Source organism: Globicephala melas, chromosome 5, assembly GCF_963455315.2.
Source record: "Globicephala melas chromosome 5, mGloMel1.2, whole genome shotgun sequence".
Classification (NCBI taxonomy): Eukaryota; Metazoa; Chordata; class Mammalia; order Artiodactyla; family Delphinidae; genus Globicephala; species Globicephala melas.
In genome coordinates this window covers 3403566-3429816 of record NC_083318.1, presented here as the reverse complement: position 1 = coordinate 3429816, position 26251 = coordinate 3403566, and the positions used below count along the sequence as shown (strand labels likewise).

General features: G+C 56.1%; 1 protein-coding gene across 19 annotated transcripts in view; it reads right to left on the bottom strand.

The window, feature by feature from the left end:
- ABLIM2 (actin binding LIM protein family member 2) overlaps window positions 1-26251 on the bottom strand; it is a 152237-nt gene that overhangs the window by 16786 nt on the left and 109200 nt on the right. For 6 of the 19 annotated variants that reach the window (XR_009563903.2, XR_009563902.2, XR_009563907.2 and 3 more), the window contains 6 exons: window positions 23180-23281; window positions 22575-22628; window positions 16826-16945; window positions 15809-15861; window positions 15182-15323; window positions 4625-4686 (listed from right to left, as the gene is read on the bottom strand). Coding sequence is in view for 3 of the 19 variants with exons in the window: in XM_060298923.1 (XP_060154906.1) it covers window positions 2931-2969; window positions 4625-4686; window positions 15182-15323; window positions 15809-15861; window positions 16826-16945; window positions 22575-22628; window positions 23180-23281 (572 nt within the window). In the remaining 16 variants the exon portion in view is untranslated. Of the gene's footprint in view, window positions 1-2564; window positions 2970-4624; window positions 4687-15164; window positions 15324-15808; window positions 15862-16825; window positions 16946-22574; window positions 22629-23179; window positions 23282-26251 lie in introns of those variants that run through there. The other 13 variants (XR_009563908.2, XR_009563905.2, XM_060298925.1 and 10 more) reach the window with 7 other exon arrangements.

The window sequence follows — 26251 nt, the reverse complement described above, 5'->3', positions numbered from 1 at the left end:
GGGAGAGAGCTTTCAGCACTAATTTACTGCAGGAGGTGATAAGCCAGGAGCCGGTCAGAGTCCTAGCAAGCGAGGGGACAGGACGAGGCCTCCGAAAGCACCGAGTCCAAAGTCCTCCATCCTGAATAGGGGAAACTGAGGCCCAGAGACGCCGGGACGAGGGCGGCGAGGCGGGTAAGCACCTAAGTGGGGGGTTGGAGCTGGTCTTTACACTTCTGATACTTTGTCCATCATGGATTTTTTTCATTAATTTGGAGTTTTCAAAACATTGTATTACCTTGTTTACCTTGATAACTGAGTCCTTTGGCAAGTGCCCTGAATGCCTCACCTTAGTCCCAGCACTGGGACCAGAGCCCGGCAGCCCCTCACCTGCCGGGGGCTCTCCGTGACCCTGCACCTCCTCCACTTGACTGAATGATTCCCCTTGGGAGTTTTCAAGAGCAATATTTGAAGACATTTTCTTAGGCCACTGACAAGGACCCCCCCCCCCCCCCCCCCCGTGCACCTGCCTGGTTAGGGACGTTCCTGCATAAAGCGAGGCAAACCTGCCTCCCACCTGGCCCGGCTGCGATACGAAAGAGAAATGCCGCCCCCTAGTGCCCGCTGCCCTGCATCACAGGCTGTAATCTCCACGGCCACCGCCACCACCTTGGGCAGTTGGAAACCCACTTCCGGGCAGCAGAACCGGCTTCCTCTGGTCCGCCAGGCTCTGAGACTAGCCAGAGGCTCTCAGGAGGGAGGGTGGGGCGTCCCCCGGGTAGAGGCGGTGGGGGGGCGGTCACGGTATCAGTCCAGAGCAGGGAAAGAGCTCTCTACTCCTGGCCTTCTAAATGCCAAGTGGTGATTATTATCACCATTTAATAGCCGAGGCTCAGAGACGTGAAGCAACTTGCCCAAGGTCACACAGCTAATATATGGAACTGTAAAAAATTTAACCCGTGCATTTTACTTTTCAAAAATTATACTGAGATTGATAACGGTGAGAAGGAAATCATGGCCATCTCACCATTGTTCTTTTCTTGCTAAAGCTCACACTGGAGCGTGCCATTTTACTCACTAGCCACTGAGGTGGAAGTAAGAAGGAGTAGAGACTTGCTTTTATAATAACTATTCGTTTGGGAACTACCCTATAGAACTTAGAAGATTTCACAACTATAATGTTATGTGTCCCGGCAATAACCTTAAGAGGTAAGGATAATTTTTTTTAAAGACTAGGAAATAGAGACTCATAGAATTTAAGTAACTTTTGCCCAAACACACACCCAGGAAGTGACAGAGCTGGGATTTGAACTCGGGGCTCCCTGATGATAATGCATGTACTCTTTCCAGCATATCCGACTTTTAAAATTTGTTAAGGTTTTCTTTGTAGTGACATACAGGAACCTTTTCATTAATGTTTTATGGATATGTGAATACCCGATTCAAAATATACGAATTTTTTTCATATGCCTATTAGATTAAGTTCGCGGTTTGCACTATTAAATTGATCTCCATACTTTTTTTTCTCCTTCACTAGATCCATGTCTGATTTCAAGAGTCATGTTCACATGACCTACCATACTTGCGTTTTATCAAGGTCCCTGGCATTGCCACGTTGCTGGGCAAGTTTACATTTATGAATGCCGTTAACTGCTTTATAACTTGTGTCATCACGAGCTAGTGTTCTCTCTTTTTACCACAAATTCTACTAATTCATCTTAACCTTAACTTCTACCTTATCTGACATTAATACTGCCACTCATGCTTTCCTTCTACTTGTGACTTTGGTATCTCTTTCCCATCCTTTGACTTCTAATCCATTAAAAAATAATTTGTGTTTATCTCATGATGATACTTTTTTCTTCTTTTATTTAAAAAAAAATCTAACCTGACAGTTTTTGTCATTTAGTAGGAAAATTCAGTCTGTTCTTAGTTAGCATCAGGGTTTTTCAAAATGGGACTCCTTCCAAGGGGCTACCGTGTGGCTCTGTTGGTGACCAGCGGTCAGTCTCTTAATAGCAGACCAGGTGGCACGTGTTGGAACCAATGCTGTCTCATCCACAGGAAAGCCTTTAGTAGGTGGCTGTTTCCCTATTTATTCTACAGAGAGGTGTGAATATCTACCATGTGTCAGGCTCTGTGGCGGGCTAGTTATCAGGACGTTTTAACAAGCTTTGGGACATATGGTGCTGGCCCCTTGTGACAAATCCCTTCCGGAACAAGAACCAGGCACATCTCTGCCTCCCCTGACTTACTGACTTCCTTCCTTCCATCTGACAATAAGAGAACTACACAACCGGTCACGCTCAGGAAGCGCACAGCTAAGCGTCGGTGGTTTTTCCCAGTGTTCTGTGTGTCTCTGATGTAATCTTCTCCTACTGCTTTCTTTTCCTCTCCTTCGGGATTTGGTGTTACTGGGTTTTTGGTCGTTCTGCATCTGGGCTTTTACTTTAGGTCACCTGGAATCCTGTCAGAAACAACTTCATCTGACATGGTTGAGCCGTAAAAGACTGGTCCTCAAAGCACCTGGCTTCTCAGCTGAGAAGCAGGTGTACGATTACGTTATAGTCTTAGAAAGAGTGAAGAAAAAAAAAAATAGGAGAGAACATGAGTAGGGAAAAAAGAATCCCCCGAAAAAGTCAGCAATAACTTTTATCAATCTCCTGGATATTGTAATGTGAAACGCTAAAAATCCTCATGTGGTGATGAACTCCATCTTTATCGACTCCCCAGGATGTGCAGAAGGCCTCACTCGCAGGCTTTCTAACACTCTGCTCCCCACCCTGAGGCCAGCAGGGGAAGCATTCGCGGAGGGTTCAGCTCTGACTCTGCAAAGCTTAGAGTCTGCTCTCTGCTCGAGGAGAGGCCTGAAGATGGTGTCCCCGCCAGAGTGTCTGGATCCGCTGTTCCCAGACTCCTTGGGGGTGGAGCCTCCGGAGGCCACGCCTTCCTCACAGGTGCTGGGAGCCATCGACCCACATCCTTCCAGCCTGGCAACCAAGAAGGGACTCTCCCTAGAGGATGCATAACCCCGCCCCCGATGACGCAAGCCTGGAAGGGCTGACGTTCAGGCCCTTGTCTCCCACATTTTGAGAGAAACCCCAGGACTCGGCTCGGGGAGTGGAACGCCTCGGCATGGACGTGGCCCAGTCTGTGACCTCGGCACTCGGCCCCGGAGTCAGAGCACAGCCGTGCCGCGTGAACAGAGAACGTTCTGACTGGTGCTACTGCCCTCGGGACCCTCACGCTGAGCCCAAGGATCTACGTTCCCCGGCGCTGTGGACTCCTGCTTTCTCATGTCCCCTGCATCCGTCCTTAGAAGGGAATTCAGAGAAGCATGCTACGTGCCATTCCAGCTCGGCCCGTTCTGAATAAAGGGTGGGGGGGACTGGTTAGTGGGATGGGCGGGGTTCCCTCGAGCAAACCATGCAGAAGCACCTGGGCCCCGGACACGCACAGCAGCAGGGCCCACAGAGCTCGAGGAGGACAGAAAGGCCCGAGGACACCCGCAGCTTCCGTGGTGGCGTCCCTGTTCTTGGATGTGCCCCATGGCCTGGACCCTGGATTTGAGGTCTGCCTGAGGGGTCGCTGTCCCCTGCGTTACACACTTGTTGCTGGGACTGCCCCAGGGCAACACACGGGGACTGAGGTCTGAGTGGCTTCTCTTGGGGGGTGAATGGCCTCGGTTTGTGGACAAACTTCCTCCGACCGGGAAAAGGCTGCCTCAATGGTAGCAAGTCTCCTGGGGCTGTGTGTGTGTGTGTGTGTGTGTGTGTGTGTCTGTGTGTTTGTGTCTGTGTGTGTCTGTGTGTTTGTGTCTGTGTGTGTCTGTGTGTGTGTCTGTGTGTGTGTGTGTCTGTGTCTGTGTCTGTGTGTGTGTGTGTCTGTGTGTGTGTCTGTGTGTGTTGTGTGTGTCTGTGTGTGTGTGTGTGTGTCGGGGGGTTGGCGGGGCGTCTGGTGTCGTCACGCCCGCTCCGTCTGAGGGGTCCTCACTGGAGACCTAGCAAAGCTGTGGGGAGAGGGACAAACACGAGGGCCCAGCTGCGGGGGACAAGTCAGGCACCACGCTGTGTGGGCTCACGTTGTCATGTCCCCGTATTCAGACAGCTGGGAAGGGGGCAGTCAAAGCAGCCTTCGGCTGGGAGTGGACAGAGAAAGCCGGCCCCTCGGGGTGGCCCCAGTAACGGTCACAGTGCTAAGGGCATCATCAGTGGTAACCATGGTGATGGTACGAACACTGGGGGCCGGGGAGGAAGGGCGCTCCAGGGAAGGAAGTGGATCCTGGGCCCACATGGCTCACGAAACCCCTCCATCCTTTAAGACCCTTATTAGGCTCTAGGTCACAGGAGAAGGACGGTCAGGAGGGCCTTAAAGAGGGTCTGATTCCTCTGGGTGGCCCCGCTGCCCCTGCCCCCCGACACTGAGGTCTCCCTGGGGGCTGGGGGCTGGGAGCAGAGGGGAGGAGGGGTGTTGCCGGGTGGTGGTCTGGCCCTGGGTAGAGCAGCAGGCAGACGTGGGTGGGTGAGCAGGGTCCCCAGGGCCCGTCCTCCTGGCCGTGTGGTCACCAAGCTGTGGGAGCCGCCCTAGCTCACGGTGGCCGTTAGTACGCATGTGCTGGGGAGGGCGTGCGGGGCCGAGTACCTACCCGGTTGTCCAAGCCATTCTTGCCATGTCCTGGGACAGGGTCAGACTTGGAATAGGGGAACCCTGAAACAGAGACAGCACAGCTGTCACGCGTGCAGCCAGGTCGGCGGGGCTGCGCAGGTGACATGGGACGGCCCTGAAAATCCCACTGCCTCATTCGAGACCTCTATCCCCAGGGCACTGACTGAGGATGAAGCCAGGAAGTGGGGGACGTCCCGGAGCCCGCCCATGACACCAGGAACGTCACGGAGCCCGACCCGGCCTGGCAGGCACCTGCATCCTCTGGAAGCCTCTATCACCGGGCCAAGCTCCTCACCTGGTTGACCAGGAGAGCGGGGGGCAGAGGGAGGAAGGGGCCCCCATGCAGGGTAGGGCTGTGCTAACCTGTGCCAGAGGCGGCCAGCGGAGGCCCAGCACCACCACAGGTGGCCTGCAGACTATTTTTTCAAAACCCTTGAGCTGTTTGCAGTTGGCGGATTTCACATTAAAATCCTAATTTCTAGCTTCTCAAAGGGCCAGTCTCAGACACTGGGCCCTGGATTCCCTGTGGGAATCCCACACCTGGTCTCCCTCCATTGACCACATCCCTGGCTGCTCTGGGGGGACCCAGGACTTTGAGACCTCCCCAGTGAACTGCTTCAATGCCACGTCTGGAGACAGCAGAGCGGAAACTCCTGGCTCAGAAGTCCAAGGGGCACAGCCTGGGCCCCCTGGAGGGGCAGGGGACCTCCACCACCCTTAGAAGCACCCTTAGGAGGCCTTTCCCGGCTGCCTGAACTGTCTTTCCATAGCCTGTGGGCCCGTAAAAAGCAGGGCCCATGTCTGCTGCATCTGGGGGTCCCTGTCCCCCACAGCTCAGGCAATAGCACTGGCTCCTGGGAGCCACCGGGCTGCCCGCGAGGGCTCAGAGGGGACGGCGGGTCCCATCCCTCTGTGTTCACGAGGCTGTAAACCGGAGGACTGAGCCTCCAAAGGTGAGACGGGCGCCGTGCCCAGAACTGCCTGTCCGTCCACCCACCCGCCCACTCCAGGAAGGCCCACTTCTGAACACAGGATGCTGGTCGATCCAGGCGCCTGTCTTGTGGGGTGGAGGGCCAGAGAAGACATTCTGTACAGGTCACACCCGTAGGAAAGGCCTCAGCTGGGGACCTGCCTCGGGGACTTGTTTGTCCCAGGGTAGTCCGTGGGAAGGTTCCAGATGTGGGTTAGGAAGGGCCTTTCACGACATCAAGGGCAGGGTTCTCAAGCTGGTTTTAGCCAAGGAGCCCTCTTGTCACAGGAAATCGATGTGAAAGCTCCGATACATGAAACAGAGGAGAGCGGAGCTGGAGGGAGAGAAGCGGGGCCAGACCTGCCGGGCATCCCTCGCCCCTCCTGGTTGCCTTGGGCTCCGCCAGGTAAGTGACCTAGCCAGCTCCTCCCATTTCACAGAAGGGGAACAGAGGGACCTGCCCAAGGTCATCCAGCCCTGGGACACAAGACAAGGGCCTCCTGACTTACAGTCCTGAGGTCCCTCCAGGACACACCTGCTTCCCAATTTACACCCAGAGCCAGGCACACTTGGGCATGTGAGGCTGTTGGGCTGAGGATCTAAGGGACCGTCAGCTGAGACCCAGGAGCTCCTGGTCAGTCGGGGATGCCAGCGTCGTCTTCTCAAAGTGGCGTCTCCAATAATAAGCTCACCAGCCACGCCTGGGAGCTTGCTACAAAGGCAAATTCTCAGGACCCACCCCAGACCTACAGACTCAGAATTCTGGGGCTGAGGTCCAGCGGTCTGTGACTTCCAAGCCCTCCAGGGCATTCTGATACACACTAAGGCTTGGAAACCCTTAGGGCCCCGAGAACAACTATGCCCTCACCTCCAGCCTTACCTGCTCTAAACCAGCGGTTCTCTACCCGGATGCACTGCAGTCACCTAGCCAGCTTCTAAACTCCCCCGTGCTCAGGCTGCCGGCCTCTGGTCTCACAGCAGGTGTAGAGACCTTACTTCCACTCAGGCCACTTCATCTTCCTCACTCATCAACTATGACTGTCTTCGCTCTTTCTTCTACCTGCCCTGAGTTTCCATATCGGATGGTGTAACAAATTTTGCTTCGATCATCAATGATTTAAGAAACTCATCACAAGAAGGACAGTCTGTTATACTGACCCCTAATTTTAACCTGTTGTGATGTTCTTCCTTTCTGAATTTCCGAGCTCTCTTATCACTTCCTTTCTGTTTGGAGAACTGCCTTGAGCCAAGTACATCTGCGAGTGAAAACTTGTCTTAGTTTTCCTTTGTCCGAGAATGTCTCCATTTTCCATTCATTCCTGAAGGATATTTCCATCCAAGATAGAATTCACATCCACAGCAAATGTCTTTCTGCACATTATATATGTGCCATCTTCCTCTGGCCTCCACGATTTCTGGGGAGAAGTTGGCTGTCATTTGCGTTGGTGTCCCCGGTAGGGAGTATAATATGTCTTTTCTCTCAGGCTGTTTTCAGTATTATTTTTTTCTGTCTTTAGTTTTTGTAAGTTTAATTATGGTGTGTTTTGGTGTGGATTACTTTGAGCTTATTCTACTTGGGGTTCACTCAGTTTCTTGAGCATGTGACGTTTATGGCTTTTGCCAAATTTGTTAAGTTTTCAGGCGTTATTTCTTTGAATATTTTTCAGACCCATTCTCTTCTTTCTGGGACTCCAGTGATACAAGTGTTGTCTGACAGGTCTCTGAGGCTCTGTCCATTCTTTTCTGCTATTTTCTCTCTGCTGTTTAAGTTGGATAATTTCTGTAGTTCTATCTTCAAGTTCGCTGATTCTCTCCTCTGACAAATCCCGCTATTCTGTTATTGAACACATCCAGTGAATTTTTGAATCTTGGTTATTTTATTTTTCTTTCCCATAATTTCCATTGGATTCTTTTTTTTATAACTTGTATTTCTTCTGTGAGATTTTCTTTTTTTCTTTTTCATTTGTTTCAAGAGTATTTGCAATTGTTTGTTGAAGCAGTTTTGCGATGACTGCCTTAAAAATCCTTCTCAGGATAATTCCAATATCTGATTCTTTTCCGTGTTAGGATGTGTTGATTGCCTTTTCAATTCAAATAGTTATCTTCACGGTTCTTGGTGTGATGAGTGATTTTCCACTGCATCCTGGACATTCGGATGTTATGTTGGGAGACCTGGATCCTAGCTAAGTTTTCCAGGTCAGCAGGCTGTCCCTGTGCTTAGGTTTAACATGTGGGGCATGGCTTATTATGGGCTGTGAGTCCGAAGTCAGTTTAGTTAAAGTGCTCTTCTGGTCTGCTGCGTCCACCTGGTGTTTCTGGTAGCAGCCTGGGGTGACAGGTGCTTCCCCGGTTGCCCCGTACCCCGAGGTGGGGGTGGGAGACACTAGCCATGGATGGAGCAGTTTCCCTGGGCCTATTCTCTAGGCTGCTGGGTGCCAGGGGGCCTTCTGCTGGGTACCAGGGAGGGCAGTCATCTACTTGGTCACCTTGTCCACTGCATGGGAGGTGAGAGACACTGGTCCCACATATTTCCTTAAGTTCTCAGGTCTCTGGCCAGTCCACCTTCCTCTCTCTACCCTCCAGGGTTCTGTGATTGTCTACTGCCCTACTGTTCTTGGGCCTTTCAGTTGTACTGAGTGGGAAAGAGCAGGGAGAGATCACATCCCTGGGAAGCTATCAAGACCCATTAGAATTGGCCTCTCTTGGGATGGGACCAGCCATCAGTAGATTTCCGAGGTCCCAGGATCCCATGTGCAGCCGTGATTGAGAACCACCCGTTTAAAAGGTCCCCTCACGTACTTAGAGATTTTCTTGACCGTCACAAGCCAAGGCATTACACATGAGCCCATTTTACGTTTCAGGAAGCTGAGGCCTAGTGAAATTAAGTGACCTGTATAATATCAAATTGTTACGAAGAGGATGAGACAATCTCCCAGGACCCTAGCTTCGGGAACCAGTAACCCTATCTGCTCCAGCAGCTCTGCCCTGGTGAGGGCTTGCAGGCGTGGGAGTCTTCTAGGGACCTGCCTGGCCTGTGGCATTGGCTGGCCTTAAGAGTGTGTGCTGTATGTATATTGGAGAGAGAGAGAAGGCACACAGGGAGAAGGCAGGTGTGCTGGACCTGGACAGGTGGCAGCTGGGTACTCGTGACCCCGAGTTGTATCAGGCCCTGTAACCACTGGACACCTGCCCACGCCCCATGTCCAAGCTCAGCCTAACTAGGCTCCCCGTCACCTCCTCCCAGAAGCCCACCCGTGGCAACCTTGCCCTCAGCATTCTGCTGGGATTGATCTTGGGTGTCCTTGGGTCTGTCCGTCTTCTGGGCTGGCTTGTCAGAGGTTAGAGGAGCCACTGGACGGACGGGCAAGGAGAGGCCCCTTGCAGGTGGATGACTATTCCAGGGGCAGCTGCAGGCACACGGCTCATCAGAGCATCCAGGGTGCTTTGTGGACAACGGTCAGGAAGCCATTTCCCTGGGCAGATCTTCGTCAGTTTCACTGGGATGGTGAACGGTTTTCAGTTCACTGATGTGCAAACGTGTAAGCTTGCAGCTGCGTGGCCCTGGGCAGGTTCGGGTCCCCTCTCTGAGCCTTGGCATCCCCGTCTGAGGAAGGAGGGGCTGGGACCCCCTTCAGCCCCTAGGAACATGAACAGGAGGCCCCTTGGGCCGTCTGAGCTTCAGGCTTCAGAAGCAAGTGAGAGGGGTCCACTCACCATGGCTGGCTTGTGGATCTGACCCGCTCTGTGTGACACCCCGGGGCTCAGCCCACAGGATGTCCACGTTTGAGCCCCAAAGCCCGGGTGCCGCCTGCCAGGAGGACGGGAACATCCCCACTTTTACAGACGAGGCGATTCCAAACTCAGAGAAGTTTGCTCTCATACCCAAGGTCACATAGCAAGTGAGAGGCTAGGATTCAACCCAGCGGGATCGCACCCGCATCTAGCCGTCTCTGCTGACCCCTCACGTGATCTCATGCACTCTGTCGCTCCCCCCCAGCCCCCACTGTGCTGGGGCCCACGAAGGAGGGAAGACCTGGGCACCCGCCGCCCCGTGGGCACTCACTGGGGGGCTGCTGTGGGCACAGGGGGAGGCACGGGGGGCCCATCTGGACCCTGCTCCCCAGGAGCTAACAGTCCTCAGGGGAGAAAAGGACACACAGGGTCATAGATAAGGTGCTCCCGGTGGGGGTCGGGGGAGGGGAGACAGAGCTCCCAGGTGGGTGGGAACACCTCAAGACCCGGGCAGAGTTGTGTGTAGGGGGACAGAGGAGGCCCTGAGAGCTGTGACCTGGGACGTGGGCTCCTTCCCCCGGACGCCTGAGGGTCTCAGGCACTGCCTGCGCCCCTGCCCACAAATCTGAGGCCACACCCTGTCCATTTCCCCAGCTGGGGGCAAGGCTGCCCATCACGGGGGGCACAGGGACCTTTGCTAAAAGCGAAGAGTCCCAGCCAGCCCCCAGGGAACGGCAGAGGGCTCTGTCCTGGTGCCCCCCTCTCGCACCTGGAGGTGGCTTCTCCTGGGCCGAGGTCCCCTCCCTGACGTCTGGAACCCTCACTGCTCTTGCTGGGGCCGAACGTGAGCAGGGGGTACTCTGTCCCTCCAGCTGGAGGCCGGGCGGGCCATGCCCTCCCCAGCAGGCTCTGCCCCAGGGGAGTCCCAGCCACCTGCTGGATGCCGGGTGCCGGACGCAAGCCCTCCAGCTCCCTCGGGCCTCTCCCTCGCAGCCTTCCCCCACCCCCTCCGCTGGCCCGAGCTCTCTCATCCCTGGGCCTCAACGTGAAGAACCCACCTTGTTCCTGCCCAGCTGTGAACAGAGATGCCCCCACCCACCTGCGCCAGGACGCCCCGGCCACTCCTGATTCCGCGCCCCCCGCCCCGCCCCTCCCCGACTGCTTGCACCAGTCCTGCTGTTTAGACGGTTCAGGGGGGCCTCCCCATGGCTTATCTGGACACCCCAGTCCCTTGAGCCCCGGCCCAGCAGCCTCCAGTCTATCCTCTGCAAAGCTGCCCGTCCGTGTTTGAACACATAAAACACATCACCTCATCTCCTGCTCACGGCCCTGCCGCACTGACCCCAGGCCCCAGAAGACAGAGAGGAAAATTCCCAGCATCACGCACAGACCAGCTGTTTCTGGCTGTCCTCTCCCGCCTCCCCACTGCTTCCTGTTTCCCAAACTGATGCTCAGAACACCCCAGGACACCCCCAAAAGACTACCTCCCCCAGAACCCTCCCCCAGCCTGGATGACGGCAATTCCCCTCCTGCCCCGACAGTCCGGCTGAAACCTCAGTCAGAGGCGGCTGGGGCTCTGCTGAGAACCCCTAGGTGCGTCCTCCACTCCGAGGCCAGGCCGAGCCCTCCCAAGGCCTATAGCGCCCTTTGTGACCCTGCGCATCCCGGGCTCCAGCCCTCCCGCAGGGCCCAGCAGCCAGGCTTCACCTGTGTGAGGAGGGCTCACTCCCACGCCTACCCCTTCAAGCCTGCAGCCCTCAAGCCTGCTCACTCAGCATCTCCCTTCCCCGAGCCATCGGCAGCGCCTGGTCCCCCGACCTGCACGCGCCATGGGCCTTACTTTCTAACGTGCTTTTTGTCTGTGTCCCCGCCTCCTCTGGACCGTCAGCTCCCGGGGCTGGGGTGCTGTCTGTTTGGCCTCTGCTCCGGCCCCAGGACCTGTTCGGCGGTCACACCCTGTCTCTGGGCCTTCTCTTGCTTGTCCAAAAATGAGGGCCAGGACTGAAGTCCCGTCAGGGTGATGCTCATGGATCCTGCCCCTGGGGTCCTCAGGTCCCAATGCCCAGACTGAGGATGGCCAACCCCCCAAAATTCTCATGGGGTTGGCAGACAGCGAATCAGGTCTCTCTCTCTTTCAGCCGTGGACTAAGAAATGTGAGAATGACTTTTTCTTGCCTGGAAGCTCCAGAGGACTTAACAGGGGGTGAGGAAAGCCACTTCTGGCCAGGCCTCAAACCCGCTTTCCTCCTGCCAGCAGGGAAGGAAAAGTGGGACAGAGGTGCTGTCTCCCGAGCTTCACACTGGTGGGCGCTGGGGGTGGGTGACCCAGGAAGCAATCTCGGATCCCAGCCCCAGACCAGGCCCGGACTGGGTGGGCAGCGGGCGAAGACAAGGGGACGGGACTCCACGGGGACAGACACACAGAGGGTGACGTAAAACAGCAAAACCACAGGCCGGGTGGGTGTTCAGTGGTCCCCACGGGACCAGCCATCTGCACTGCCTTGGTCTCTAAGGTGGGGCTTCCCTCACCCCGACCTCCAAGCCCACCCTAACTCCCCTCACGTGCTGGGATTTGAGGAAGGGCCTTATTCCCTTTGGCAGGGTGGGGTCCTTTCCACGGGTCACTGAGCCCTCAGGGGGCTTTGTCTTACTTCAGCACACCTGTGACCACCCAGAGGGTATGTGGGAAACCTCAGAAGGGAGGACAGGACGTGAAGGGTTAGGAAGGTGGGACCCAGAGGAGCAGCAGGCCGGCCCACAGGGTCTAGACCAGGGGAGGGGGGCCCACACCACCTCGTGTTCTGCTGGGGCAGTGAATCCCATCCTGTAAGGCTCAAGACCCTCTTCTTGTAACAGAAACTCAATACCTTCCCTTTCCTGTGCAGAAATCAGATTCAGCAATAATATAACCTACTACATGCATAGTCCAGGTAATGCCCTAAGTGTAGCATAAAGGAAAACGAGCTGTCTGTCATACAGTGTGTATTTCAATGACACCTCCTTCGGAGGGGCCGTCAGTGCTGGCTGAGAACCACTGCCATAGCGGAGAGGGATGTCACGCTGGTTTGTCAGTTGTCTGCTTCCCTGGGGAACAGGCACTGGGCCATATTCACCACCTCCTCTCCGCTGCCTAGCACTGTGTTCAGCACATAGTAGGTGCTCAGTTAATGTCTGGTGAAGGGGTGGATGAATGACTGAATGATGAACTCAGTCTCAGGTGAGATGTGCTGATGGTGTCATGAGTGGGATGAGGTTGTGTGTGGCCCTGGAGAGCCCACGGAGGACCCCAGGCAGGCGGCGGCAGGGTGCGTGTGCACTTGCTCTCAACGGCGTCTTTGCCTGTCCCAGCTCCCTGCACGCGTCTCTGGGTCAGGGGCTGCTCTTCTCGGTCTCCCCCTCGGTGCCCTACACAGCGTCTGGCACAGAGTGGGTGCTCAATAAATACCCGTTGAATTTAATGCACCTCAATTCAACAAACATTTATTGAGCGCCCACTGTGTTGAGTGTCACAATCTTACCCTCCTTGGGGCGCTACAGATGGATGTCCCAGGGATGCAGGCAGGCGTGCCTTGCCACATGCAAACGCTTTGTTCAATAACGGTTGTTTGCAAACGAAACTGGTGTCGATGGACTCACAGTTGGGGGCTACATGGTGAGATTGGAAGGAACCCGAGAAAAGAAGGCGGATACCCCTCTCTTCTCAGTTTAAGGTGTGCTCATCCCGTCCAAATGTCTCAAGAGGCCGGCAGATAGCAAGGCACGCCTGACCTAGGCACGACCAGCAGCCTGGGTCCTCGCTGCTACTTCCATGCACATTGGGAAACAAGGCGATGTCACCAGGACAGAAATAAAGGCACAATTGCAATTGTTAGACACAGTGGGTTTTCCATTCGGAGGAACTGACGTCAGAACATGTGTAGAAAGCGAAGGGATGACAGAACCATTGCCATGGTCATCGTGAGCCTGCCCTGAAGGAGGAGGACACACACACACACACACACACACACACACACACACACACGCACGCAGGTTGTTTGTACTTTGCAGGGTTTGCCCCAGTTAGAGCACGAATTCTAGCATAGGCTTTCCAATTCCTGCCGGCCGGGCGCACCTGGATGGGAGGCGGTCCATTCCCATCCGCGGCTACACCTGCAGCTTGAGATCGGAACACGGCAGCAACGAACGGGGCTGACAAACAGACCTTGAAGGTGTGTGACTGGCCAAAACACTTGCACAGCCCCCGGGTCTCACAGGGCCTACCGCCTGGGGGACGCCTGGGACGACCACAGGGCGCCTCGTCCAGCACGTGCAGACGAGGAAGCAGAGTACAGAGGTGAGGAAACACGAACGGGTCAGCGCGGCACAGGGAGGTCCCCACGGGGCAGCCCGTCTCCTGCCCAGGTTTCTTCCCAGATGGTGTCCCCACCTCCCTAAGCCCCAAGCCACAGGCAGGCCGGAAGGTAAGTGGGACTCCCTGGGGACAGCAGCTGCCCCCCTGAGGAGAGACAGCACGGGGAGCTGCAGATGCAGGCCCACCCACCTCCCAGCAAGGGAAGGACTGAAGCTAGAAAAGACCACCCTGAGGACCCCAGATAGTCCTTTCCTGGGTGCTCTCGAGTCCTGGGGCTAACGCTTTGGTGTCCTCCGGGGGACTCTCCAGTGTGACCTTCCAACGGGGATGTCAGCCCTGTGCTCCGGCTCTGGGTCCCATTTAGAGAGCAGAGGCCCAGGCGGATGGGGCCCGGGGCACACAGACATCTGCTTACAGAGATCACACACAAAACGACACACGCTTTCTCTGTTTAGGCGTCTTCTTTAACCAGTGATCACCTCCACGCTTCTCACCCTCTTCCCACGTCGGAACACACGCACTTTCATTTGCGAGACGGTTTACAGTCACGAGAATGGTGGTGATGACGATGAGCACCTACTACGGGCCCGGCCAAGTGCTGGCTGCACACGTGCCACCTCCTCCGGGTCTCTAGCGACCCCGCGAGGCACACAGGTGAAAATGGGGCCCAGCGAGTGGTGAGCCACCATTTGAACTCAGGTCCGTCTTACGGCAAAGCCAGTGTCTCTCCCTGGCTTTCTCACGTCCACAACCATCCCCTCCTGGCCTCTGCTTCCAAGCTAAGCCTCCAGCTTCTCCACAAAAACCCACCCACAGCTGCTGAGACCCAAAGACTCTGCCCACCGTCTACCGCGGGCATCAGACGACAGCTTGCTGTCGTTTCCGCCTGTAATTTACAGCCTCTGGATGTGAAGAATGTTATATGGGGAGTTCGGCCCGGCATCTGAAGGTCACGCCTACTGCAGCTTCACGACCCCCTGGATCAGGCAGACGGGGTCTTTGTCTCCTGCACTCCCTGAGGATCTGTAGTCCCAGCTCCTGGCCCCTTGCCCAAGATGAGCACAGGAGACACGATAATGCCGTTCTCGGCTCCGAGTCTGGACTCGCCCCCCTGGACCATGCTCCTGTCCGCTCCGGAGGGAGCCGGGCCCTCAACTTCCAGCCTGGCAGCCTGCAAGCCCTTTTCCCAAAGGAGCCCAGGAGCCTGAGTTGGCCTTCTGCCCTCTTGCCAGCTCTGGAGAGTTCCGGGAGATGCTGGCGTGGCCCTTGGGCAGCAGGCTGGCTGAATCAGGGTGTCACCAAGGGAAGCCGGCACACGGCTACTGGTCTGCTTCCTACCGGGCTCGCCACTCTGTGGGTTTGCTCTCGTAGTTTTTAATGAGCAAGGCTTAGATCTGGGGGGGATTGGCTCGAGGTTGTGGGCCCCTTTTCTCTAAGGACTTTCATGCCACACTGACAGCTCCTTGCTCAAAAGAACCACTCACGTGAGTAAATGTTGTCCCCTGGCATCGTTTGGAGAGGACCTCTATCAGTCCCGCTACTGTGGGCCAAAGACTGGCTGTCTAGGTCTGGAGAGTTGGTCCTAGTGTCTCCGTCCCCCTTGAGAAGCAGCCAGTTGGTCTTCTGCTGAGAAAAAAAACAGAAGTGAATTTTGAGGTCACCTGCAGTGGCATCGCCCCACTTTACAGAGGAGGAAACGGAGGCTCAGGGAGGTCAGGGCCCACATGGCTTCACGAGGGGACAGCAGGGTGAGCCAGCCTTGGGCTCTTTCCACACACACCTACCTTCCTTAAAGACAAGCAAAGGGGGTCGTACCTCTTGAGCCAGGGTGGGCGGGCAAACTCAGCCCATGGGCCAAACCCTAAAATATGCATTTTGATTTGTTTTCCTTTCCTATCGGACATCTCCTTGGTTCTAGACCATGACCAGGTTACACAGCATAGAATGAGGACTTTGGCAGTAGACGTGCTAGTCCTAACTGTAAGGGGACTTAGATTTGGTCCCCGTTCCATGTGGCCCTGCCTAATCCCTAAGGAGCACAACCTAAGGGGAGGAGCCTGAGGCTTGAAGCTGGAGAAGTCCCCACGGAAGCAGGTCTGCCCCTGCATTACCTTCCTGTTATCCGCGTCGAAACTTCCGTCCTCCCCATCTGATCGCCGCCCGGCTGGAAGGGAAAAATCAATCTGTCAGGGCAGCGCACCATAGATTCTGGGTTTCCATGTGTCAGTTCCCACTTCACAGTCATGCTCAAAGATGGAAAATAATCAAAGAAAAGTCGCCAGCACTCGTACTTTTAAGGGCTGAGGAACCAGCCCAGCTGGCGAAGGTCCCCGCAGGAATGTGGCCTGGGGAGTGCCTGGGGCCTCGCACAGGATGTGGTAAATCGAGAGCAGATGTGTGAAGTGATGCCTCATTGACATTCCAGCCAACCACCCTGCGGCCGCTCGGCATTTCGAAGAACATACTTTCTATCTTCCAAGTTCAAAGGCACAGAAGGGCCCGGCGATCCAGCCCCTACTGGGTCAGACTCCGCTGGGTGCATCACAGACGTTACTGCTCATCCCCACCTGACCCATTTCACAGATCAGAGGACTGAGGCTCAGAGGCGCCTTTCTCAAGATCATGGATCAGTGGGGGGCAGAGGCTGGCATTTGAACCCAGGCCGTCTGACTCTAAGTCCTTCCTCTGTCTGCCCCACCTCACTGCTTGCAAAACACAAAAAGGCGAGTGAGCTATGCCACTGGGAGAATTCCACGCAGAGCAGTAAAGAGGGTACAACAGACAACCAGAGGTATGCTCTATGGAACAGAGCAAGCAAACGTCTGTTATTCAGCAGACTATCTAGAGCTGGGTCAAGAGGTGTCTGTATTCTCCATCTGCCTGTTTTGGGATGGGGGCTTGTCACCCAGCCGGGCTGACATTATCTCCACCAAGCATGATGAGTAAATCACACGAGGGCAGGTTGACGGTTCTCAGCATCCAGTTCAGTAAAGACCCATCCTGTGCCTCCCAAGCTAAACCACTGACCCCCATGCAGGGAACGATGAAAGGAAAGACCCCAGTGTCCTTCGCCACCTGCCACGGAGACTGAGGCCACAGTAAGGACATGCCAAGGGTGGGCTCCTTACCTGCAGCCTGCGGAGGGCTCGGACCTTCTAGCCTTTTGGAGCACCCTGCCTTGTGCACCACCAAGGACAAGACTGACATCAGGCCCGAGAGCTTGGAAATTGGGGATTGGGCTACAGGACCTTGACGAGATAAGGCCACAAGTGAAGATGGTTCTGGATACACGGACAGTTCATTACTCCCGACGGCCGCCTGTTTCTCCGTCTCCCAGGAGAGACAGTGGTTTTCAAAGTGAAGATAAAAACCCTGCCGGCTCTACTTGCAGAGGCAAAGTGATGACAAGCCTGCGTGCGGGGCACCGTGCAGGAGGGGCAGGGAGCAGGGGGCTCAGAGGGACGCATGCCCGTCAGTGTAGGCTCTCCTGTTTCCTGGACAACGGCTGTCGCCAGGCAGCGGAGCCTTGAGCGTCTGACCGTACATCGGCCGGGACTCTTGGCAGCGGCGCTGTCGCCCCAGGGACATCGGGCCGGCGGCTACCTGGAGCTCTAAGACCACTGCCCTTGTCCAGCCCAGAGAAGGCCTCCAGGGCCAGGTCTGCTGGTAAAAGTAAGCTAGCTGGATCCTTGAACAGCCCACAGGGGCCCCCGAATGGACCAAATGGACAGCCACACTTGGGGTAATTTGCAAATGCAAAAACAATTAAGTGGCTCCCACCAAAGGGCTTTTGGGAATGTGAGATCCCAGGAGTTCAGATCACAGCGTCCCTCCTGGGTCCGAGGACTTTCCATAGCCTCGGGGAGTACACTGGGCCAGACAAACTCTGCCTGTAGAGCTACCTCAGGGCTTAAAGAAGGGCCCCACCTCCAAAAAGGGGGATATCCCACCAAGATGTAGCCAGTTTTCTCTGCAAACGCCACCAGCTCCACGAGGTGTGCACAAGCTAACCAGACTCAAACCAAGGGCTTTCCAGAGCCCCCGTCTCTGCCAGTCCGCAAAACACCCAACGGATTCTCTCGAGAAATGGAGCACGGCTAGGAAAACAGAGGAACCCGGAGCTCTGTGTTATTTTCGGGCTGCTTCCTTAACAGCTCTGAGCCTCAGTTTCCTGATCTGTAAAATGGGCAAATGACGCCCCCCCCCCTCCAATTTACGAGGATCGCATGAGATAACACGCAGGTGCTGTCACACGATGGGGAGCTCAGCGTACACGTTTGGAATATTAGGAATAAAACGAGAGGCTAACCGGGCCGCTAATTTGTAACATGCCGTTTCAGAGTCTCGGGAAAAGACAGATCAATTCAGGACAAGCAGAGAAGTCGAGCTGTGTGTGTCTTTCCTATCACACAAGGCAGCTCCTTCCGAGCCCTGGGAAGTATTTCCCAGTGAGCACCCTTTTGGGAAAGGCTGATGGCCGACTCCCTGCGTCCCTTGGGACCTTTAGAGGGAGCGTCCCAATGAGAGGGGGAGGTCTCTAATTTTCTTTCTGGATACAGGGCCATTCCCTTTCCTCCCATCCCCAAACCAAAAGGAGACTCAACCCCACTACAAAGGAATCCCAGAGACACAGGAGATGTGATTAATTCCCGTCTTAAACCAGGCGCCAAAGGAAGAGCTGAGAGTACAGGCTACACGGGTCGCCTCTACCGTCTGGCGTGGGTGGGCAGCTCTGGGAGGTGGGAGCGAGCCCTCAACCGTCTGCAGGTGTGGGAGGCGGTGAGACGCCACCCCTGCTTCTTGGGCCTGCGTCTCCGCACACACTGCCATCTGACGGCTCACGTGCGCTTACCAAGGAAACAAAACGTCTGTCCCTGCAGCTGGACAGTCAGCTTCCTGGGAAATTTGGGGGAGACATTACTTTTTCCTCTTGAATTCATTTTAAACAGTCTAAAAACTGGGTCAGCTTCACTCCATTGAGAGGAAAGTCCCTGCTCTGTGCCAAGCATCACGGGGCCTCATGCAGAGCCCCTCGAAGCCAGAACTCCGTTCTTCAGAGCGAGAGACAGAGCTGGCAGGGGAGCGGCTGTGGCTGGAATCCTGTCTGCCTCCCAAAGAATCCTGGGTTCAACACTGTGATTGATTCAGGACCTTTCGAAAGACACCCAAAATGTCCCCATAGCAGCTGGACCTTTAGCGGGTGGTGGGAGGTCCTCTGCACCCCACCTCCCAGCCCGTCCAACGCCTTCCGCTGGTCCTGAAGCATCTCTGCCCGACGGGATGTGCTTCTTCCTTCCCTTCCTTCTTCCCCTTCCTTCTTATTTCCCATTCAGTTCTTTTGCTTCCTTTCTTCTCTTTCTTATTCTTTTTTGAAGCCATTGAATTGTAACCAAGTAGAATTGGAACTAAGGTAGTCTAAGAAAGCACTATTGGTCTCTAATGATGCAAAATGATGTAAATTAAGAGTGGTGGGTTCAGGGGTCAGGCAGACCTGGTGTGACTTGGCCACTGATGGGTCACTTTGCGGTCCTGGCCTTAGTTTCCTTGTCTATAATAATACCTGCCTCAGGGCTGTGTTGAGATGAAACCCCAGCACACGCGATGCATTCAGTGGCAGCTCTCTGACTGCTAACCCTAAACCTAACCCTGGTCCTCAACGCCAGGGTCCCACCCCCGCTGAGTCCCCAGGCCTGAGCATCCTCACACTGGAGGCTCATTCCCCAAAAACACCAATGGGACTAGAGCACCAGAGAAAAAACCAAAACCCAAAACACAACAACTTTTGATGAGATGGAAATAAAAAGTTGAAAAGTAAATACATTAATTAAAAAGCATAACATTTTAAAACTCACTGAAAATATTATCTTAAGCTAATTAAATGGTCCAGGAACTCGACATCATCACCCAGAGTTTGTTTCCGTAAAGTCTGGCTATTAAAAGGATGGGGGGCTTCCCTGGTGGCGCAGTGGTTGAGAGCCCGCCTGCCGATGCAGGGGACGCGGGTTCGTGCCCCGGTCCGGGAAGATCCCACATGCCGCAGAGCGGCTGGGCCCGTGAGCCATGGCCGCTGGGTCTGCGCGTCCGGAGCCTGTGCTCCGCAACGAGACAGGCTACAGCAGTGAGAGGCCCGTGTACCGCCAAAAAAAAAAAAAAAAAAAGGATGGGTTCTCCTGAGGTGATCCTGAGGTGTGTGCTTCTCTCCCTTGACAGATGAGGGGACGGTCAGTTTGCTGAGATGGGGGCTGGTGGCTGGCTGCACGTGGGCTTTAAACACACATGTGCACACTCACACTCATGCATGCTCACACACACGCATGCTCATACACATGTATGATGTACACATGCATGCCCCCCACCCCAGTGCACTTCTGCCCGGATATGGTCCAGCTCGATGGGGCAAATCTTGTAAAATTAAGACATCTCAAATCTATTGGAAATCAAATGCATCCCATCACATCTATTATGTCCTTAGTTTATTTTTTTGGCCGTGCCACACGGCATGCGGGATCTTAGTTCTCTAACCAGGGATGGAACCCAAGACCCCTCCCGTGGAAGCACGGAGTCTTAACCACTGGACTGCCAGGGAAGTCCCACATCCGTTATGACCTGACGGTTGTCTAAGGAAAGCTGGTGGAGAGGGCTACACAGCACCCATGAGCACTCACTTCATTCACGGCCCATTTATAGTCAAGCAGGGACAGACTGCATTCATGTTCATCCCCACGACGTGGCTGAACGCGTGGCAGAGAGCAGGCGCTCTATAAAGTTCATTTCATAAAATAATCAGTAAACCCACATTCTAGAATGCTAAGAGGGTTTGGGTCATTGTTCAGGGCTCAGTCAAAGAGGAATTCACTTGCCTTTGGATAGCAGAGGCGTTTCTATCCAGATTAAAAAAGAAACACAAAGATTGCCCCTGGTAAGAGTAAACCAGGACTTCCCTGGCAGTCTAGTGGTTAAGACTCCGCGCTTCCACTGCAGGGGGCGCAGGTGCGATCCCTGGTCGGGGAACTGCGATCCCTGGGCGGGGAACTAATATCCCGTGTGCCGTGCGGCATGGCCAAAAACAAGAAACCGAAGCTCCACTGCACGATTTGGTTAAGGGCCTTACTGTCGGAAGTCCTCTGTCCTAGATCGGGCTCCGTCAGGCGCTCGTGGGCAATTTCCTAATCTGATTTACCGCCTATTCCCCTCCAGGGGGCCGGCCCTCCGACCCTGTGTGTGTACGTGATGTTAGCTAGTGGCTGATAAAAGGCCGAGTCAGTCAGTCCTTCCCGTGGACGCGGACAGCACGCACAGCCTCCTGGCTGCAGTATGGGCGCCACGATGGGAAGACACCACGCTGTGCCTGCTCATGCCTTCCTGTGCCTCAGTTTCCCCACTGGTAACACAGGGAGCTAGTCTGGACCACCTCTGAGGGCCCTGGAGTCTACGCGTCCCTCCCTCTCCGATCCCTCGGGAAGATCTGTGCTCCCTGCTTCTCCGACTGAGAGGCAACGGTGAGAGGCATCGCCTTGTGGAAACCCAGGAGTTCCCATTCATCTTTTTCTTTCTTGGGAAGAGGAAGAAGTACACAAGGCATAGGGCCTATTGCGGTCAAGGACAAAATTACAAAACACACAAAGCCTGTGCAACCAGAGCACGGATTTGTCAGTAAGTCACAGAAAACACACTGTTACAGATTCCACCCAACAGCGTCCATCCAGTTGTCAACGGGGGACGTGGCTGTTTTTTGGGTGCATCTGGACAAGGTCTTGAAGTACGGGGATCCCTCCTCCCATCTCTCTAGTGTCTGAATAACAATCTCCATCACGTGCACCGCATTCGACAGTTTAGAACATGATTCCACTTTCATCATCCCATCCGGTCTTCATAACCAGCCTGTGAAAAGGGCCGAGTGGAGGGTCGGTCCTGTTTTGCAGATGAGGAAACAGAGGCTCAGGATGGTGAAGCAACAAAGCCCCAAATCACCAGAAATTCTGGGACGAAACAGAGGTGAGACCTGGAGGCTCCTGTTCCCTGTGCACCTGTCCCCTGCAGACTCAAGGGGAGCGGAGGTGTCTGGTCACCCCTGAGAGGGAAACTGGGGGGCGAGAGATGCCCTTGGAACCAAGCGTCTCCTGCCCCTATTTGCTGATGCAAGAAATCCCTTTAACCAAAGGCTCAGTCATTTATTCTATCATCAGAAATTCTCAAAACACAGGACTTGGGCTTCCCTGGTGGCGCAGTGGCTGGGAGTCCGCCTGCCGATGCAGGGGACACGGGTTCGTGCCCTGGTCTGGGAAGATCCCATATGCCGCGGAGCGGCTGGGCCCGTGAGCCATGGCCGCTGAGCCTGCGCGTCCGGAGCCTGTGCTCCGCAACGGGAGAGGCCATGACAGTGAGAGGCCCGCGTACCGCAAAAACAAAAACAAAAAACAACACAGGACTTAAATTCTCATGGAGGAATAAATGACTGATTCTGGTTTGTCCTGTTTTACAAAGACCAGGCTGTGTCAGATTGTGGTCCAAGCACCTCCGTCCCTCATCATCTTGGCTAAAGTCAGTCTGGCTGCCTCTCTCAAAGTAGCGTCCCTGAAGCCACACACCGAGACCAGCTCCTGGTTGCAAATCCCCAGCCCCAGCCCGGCCCACGTGTGTTAGCCCCGGGTTCAGACACACAGAGGTGTCCTCAGTAGGACACACCCTTTGCTGTAATTTATGAAGGGGCCTCGCGGGAGCCTACCGGCAAATTTGCACCTAATGTTTAGACTGCGGGGCCTCCGAGGTACCCTCCCCATCACGTATCAGAACACAACAACGGGAAGCATTCAGTAGCAAAGGCATTGACAGACATGCAGGGCAAACACAGCAGCAGAGGAATCCGACTGTATGTACCATGCTGCTTGTAGATGGGGGGTTTCCTATAGATGTTATCTTTGACGCCAGTGTCTGGGAAAGAAGAAAGAAAAAAAAAAAGGAGAGAACAGCAGGGTGAGCAAGCAAATTGTGATGGTTTCCATCCTACCGCTTCTGTGTGAGCAGCAATCCGTCACCCAGACTTAGGGTCCCCAGCAAGGAGCTGGCTCCCGCCCCGGAGCCTGGCACCCAGGCCTCACAGCGCACGTCAGCCTCGCTCAGCCCCGACGCCACCCGCCGTGCGAAGGGGGGCAGAGGGACAGAGGCGGCTGGAGCGGGCGTCCAGCGACGACTGTGACCCGGTCAGCCCCCCTCTCTCCAGCCCGCTCTCAGGGGGGCAGCCACGCCTCCCTAGTGTTTGTGGAGATTCAGGAGAAACTCAAACACGTGCCAGTTTGGGGATGCGCACACCCATCTGCGGACTTTTAAAGCATCTCGGAATTTAGGGGTGAGGGAGGCGGGGAGGCTCGGGGACCACGCCACCCCCGAGAGGCACGGCAGCCCGCTCCCGCCCCCCTGCCCCGACAGCTCAGGGGCGGACAGACGGTCCGCCTGGCGAGCGGCCGTGTGTCCTGGGCGCCTACCTGGGACGTGGAAGTGGCGAGGAGCCTGCTGGTAGGTGGAGGGGGGAGGCTTGTTGTCTGAGAGCACGGAGAGGCTGGAGGTGCTCCGGCCACTTTCACTGCCTCCAGACGGGAAAGCAAAGCCGGCAGACAGAAGGCGGGAAGGGAAAAGCAGAGGAGAGCATTTCAAGCATGAAAGTGAGCCCCTCTCCGCTGCCCAGGGAGAGGGACCCTCACCGACACCTCCAGGTGGGCCCCACGGCTTGTTAATCCAACCTCGAGGGACCCCCTTCGCTGGCCCCGTGGTGAGGGAACAGGTACGCCCAGGGCAGAGCCCGTATTGGTTCCCAGTTCCTGCAAAGTCTGGCCTGGCCGTCGGCAGAGCTCCCTCTCCTTGGGACGGGCACAGCCCACTGCTGCTCTGCCGTGGCTGCCATTGGAACCCAGAAAGTCACAAATTCACCAAAAGTAAGCATCCCCCCCACGCCCACGTCCTGAGTATCCTTGCGTAAAAAGATGCGGATTTCTTGGAGAATTCACAAACTAGCCATTCAGAATCGGGATTAAAGGGCTAGAACTCATCCACATCTGTCCTGAAGAGCCACTGAGTAAGATCCTATCAGCCACAGGAGAATAAGAGACCACTGGTTAATCAGATGCCACGTTCCCAAATAAAGCGATTTTTTTGCCCAGTTAAACGGAAAGAGTCCTCGGATTCCGGCCCCGAGCTCTATCCCGTCGGGATTGTCATTTCTGTTCTGCGAACAAGGTTGGATTATCAAGTCACAAATTTAGACAGCCGTGGCCCCCCGCCGGTCCTACCTGCCCCCCCCATGCCTACTGAGGGATGGGGTGGTACACAGGGGGTGACGGGCGTCGGACACGGCACGAAAGGCACACGGCTCCTTTAGCAAGACACGCGAAGGCACAGCGCATCTCCCCCCCTTTAGCCCCGGGAAACCCTCGCCCGTTATGTGACAGCTTGGCGAAGGGAGACGGACACCCCGACGTGAAAATCCCCCGGTTGGGAGCCGCAGGACCCCGAGGTGACGTGGTGATGAGGCAGAGTGAGCGCTGGGCCCAACCTGGAGGTGGGCTAAGGGGGGGAGACGCGGGAGCCGGGCTCGTGGGGGACGCTCTCGCCTGGCGGAGGGGCGCACTGAGGGCAAAGGGGGGCCCGCGGGGCGGGGTGGGCTCAGCAGACCACGGCCACGGCCTGAACCAGGCTGAGGCCACACGGGGGCTGCTGCCTACGACTTGAGCATCTCCCTGGGTGCGGCACCAACGTCACCTGTCGGCGTGGACGGAGCTTCAGGTAGATGACTGCCCCCCTCTTCGGGGCATGAACCCTGCTTCTCCCCTAGCTGCCGCCTTCCAGCACGGCACAGAGCCTCCCGGAGCCTCACGCCAGCCCAGACTCCTGCACCCGGGGAGACCACACCACGGGCACGTAAAGAAAACCTCAGATCCGTTCCGCCGGCTGGGCTCATGCATGTCCAGGGGCAGTGGAGCATGGTGGAAGCAGGGGCCTTACATTCATCTGCTCGGACTCTGGGGCAGCCGAGGACGCTCACTTACGGCGGCACCACTGTGCCCGGCACGTCTTGACCCAGCTTCCAGTGGCCTGTTTCTCTCCACCCCTGCCCAGGTGGCTGGAGTCCCTAACATGTCACGGGACTCCTGCCCACCCCCCCGCCTCAGTCCCCTGGCCCACCGTGCAGTGTCTGACCTCACAGGCAAGACTCTGTGTGTGTGTGTGTGTGTGCGTGCACGCACATACGCGCACACGTATCTGAGGAGGCCCACGGCTTTCACCAGGGTCAGGAGGCACCATGCGGTGGCCACACTGGGCTCTCAGGCCCCCCTTACACCTGCCATCCAGGGGCCTCTACACCGGTCAACAGACTCTTAAGACCTTGGACCTGACCCAGAATGCCTCTGCTTGCCTCCCCTTCTCCCCCATCCCCTTCTGGACTTCCTTTCCAACCCTCCCCACCTGTGCAGACCCTTCCTGGGTCAAGGCTCAAGTGCAAAGCCTTCCCAGAGAACAGAGCGCAGCTGACCATTCCCTTCTCTGGACACACACCTGCCTGCCCGTTCACCGTGCTGCTAAATCATCATCAAATGCGCCCTCACACAGACGCTACACGGGGCCTCTCGCAGCACTTCGCTCACGGCAGCCCGGCGGTCACGCCACCACGACTGCCTTTTGCAGGGGCCGGTGTCCTGGTGAGGCCCGGCCTCAGGTGCTGCTCTGAGGGCCAGCTTCTCCCGTGGGCCTTGGGGGCAAAACCCCCAACCACTGATGTCACCGGGGATGGGCGAAAGCCAGAGGTCACCCAGCTGAGCGGCAACTTTGAAAAGGCACGGAGCCCCTCGGGCCAAGGTGCGTGGCTTCTCCTGGAGATGGGTCAGGACCGAGGCCGCTTCTGACCTCTGCCAGGGAGGGGCCCTCAGCGTCCTCAGGGAGACGCGAGGATGCCGGGAAGGGGACCTCTCAGAGCCGGGGAACCCCGGCCGGTGAGCGGCCACCTCGCCTGTTTGTCCAAATTGATGCCTTGTTGCAAAGCAGCTCCGGGCAGCACGGAGCCTTCCTGCGGCCCCCAAGTCATTCCCGCCGTTACTTTACGCACCACCGGCGCGTTGCCACGCAGGTGTTGTCTAAATGCCTTACTTTATTTGGGTTTCACCCGTTTTCCCCTTTTGTATCTGAGGATCCGTCCAGGACACCAGGCGACACTGGTCCTCACGCGTCCTCAGGCTCCCCTGGGCTGTGACCGTTCCTCAGACTCTCCTTGCGTTTCACGGCCTTGGCAGTTTTGAGAAGTGCTGGTCGGTGTTTTGCAGCCTGTCCCTCAGCTGGGGTTCGTCAGATGCTTTTCTCGTGATTGGACGGGGGTCACGGTTTGGGAGGAAGAGCACAGAGGGGAGGCGCCCCCCTCCCATCACGTCAGGGGCACCGCCATCCACGTGGCCGACCACTGCGATTGACCTTGACCCCACGGCCGAGGTCGTGCTGGCCAGGATTCTCCCCGTCCAGCTCCTCCCACATCCCCACTCTGTGCTCCTTGGGAGGGGGCCGCCGTGCACAGC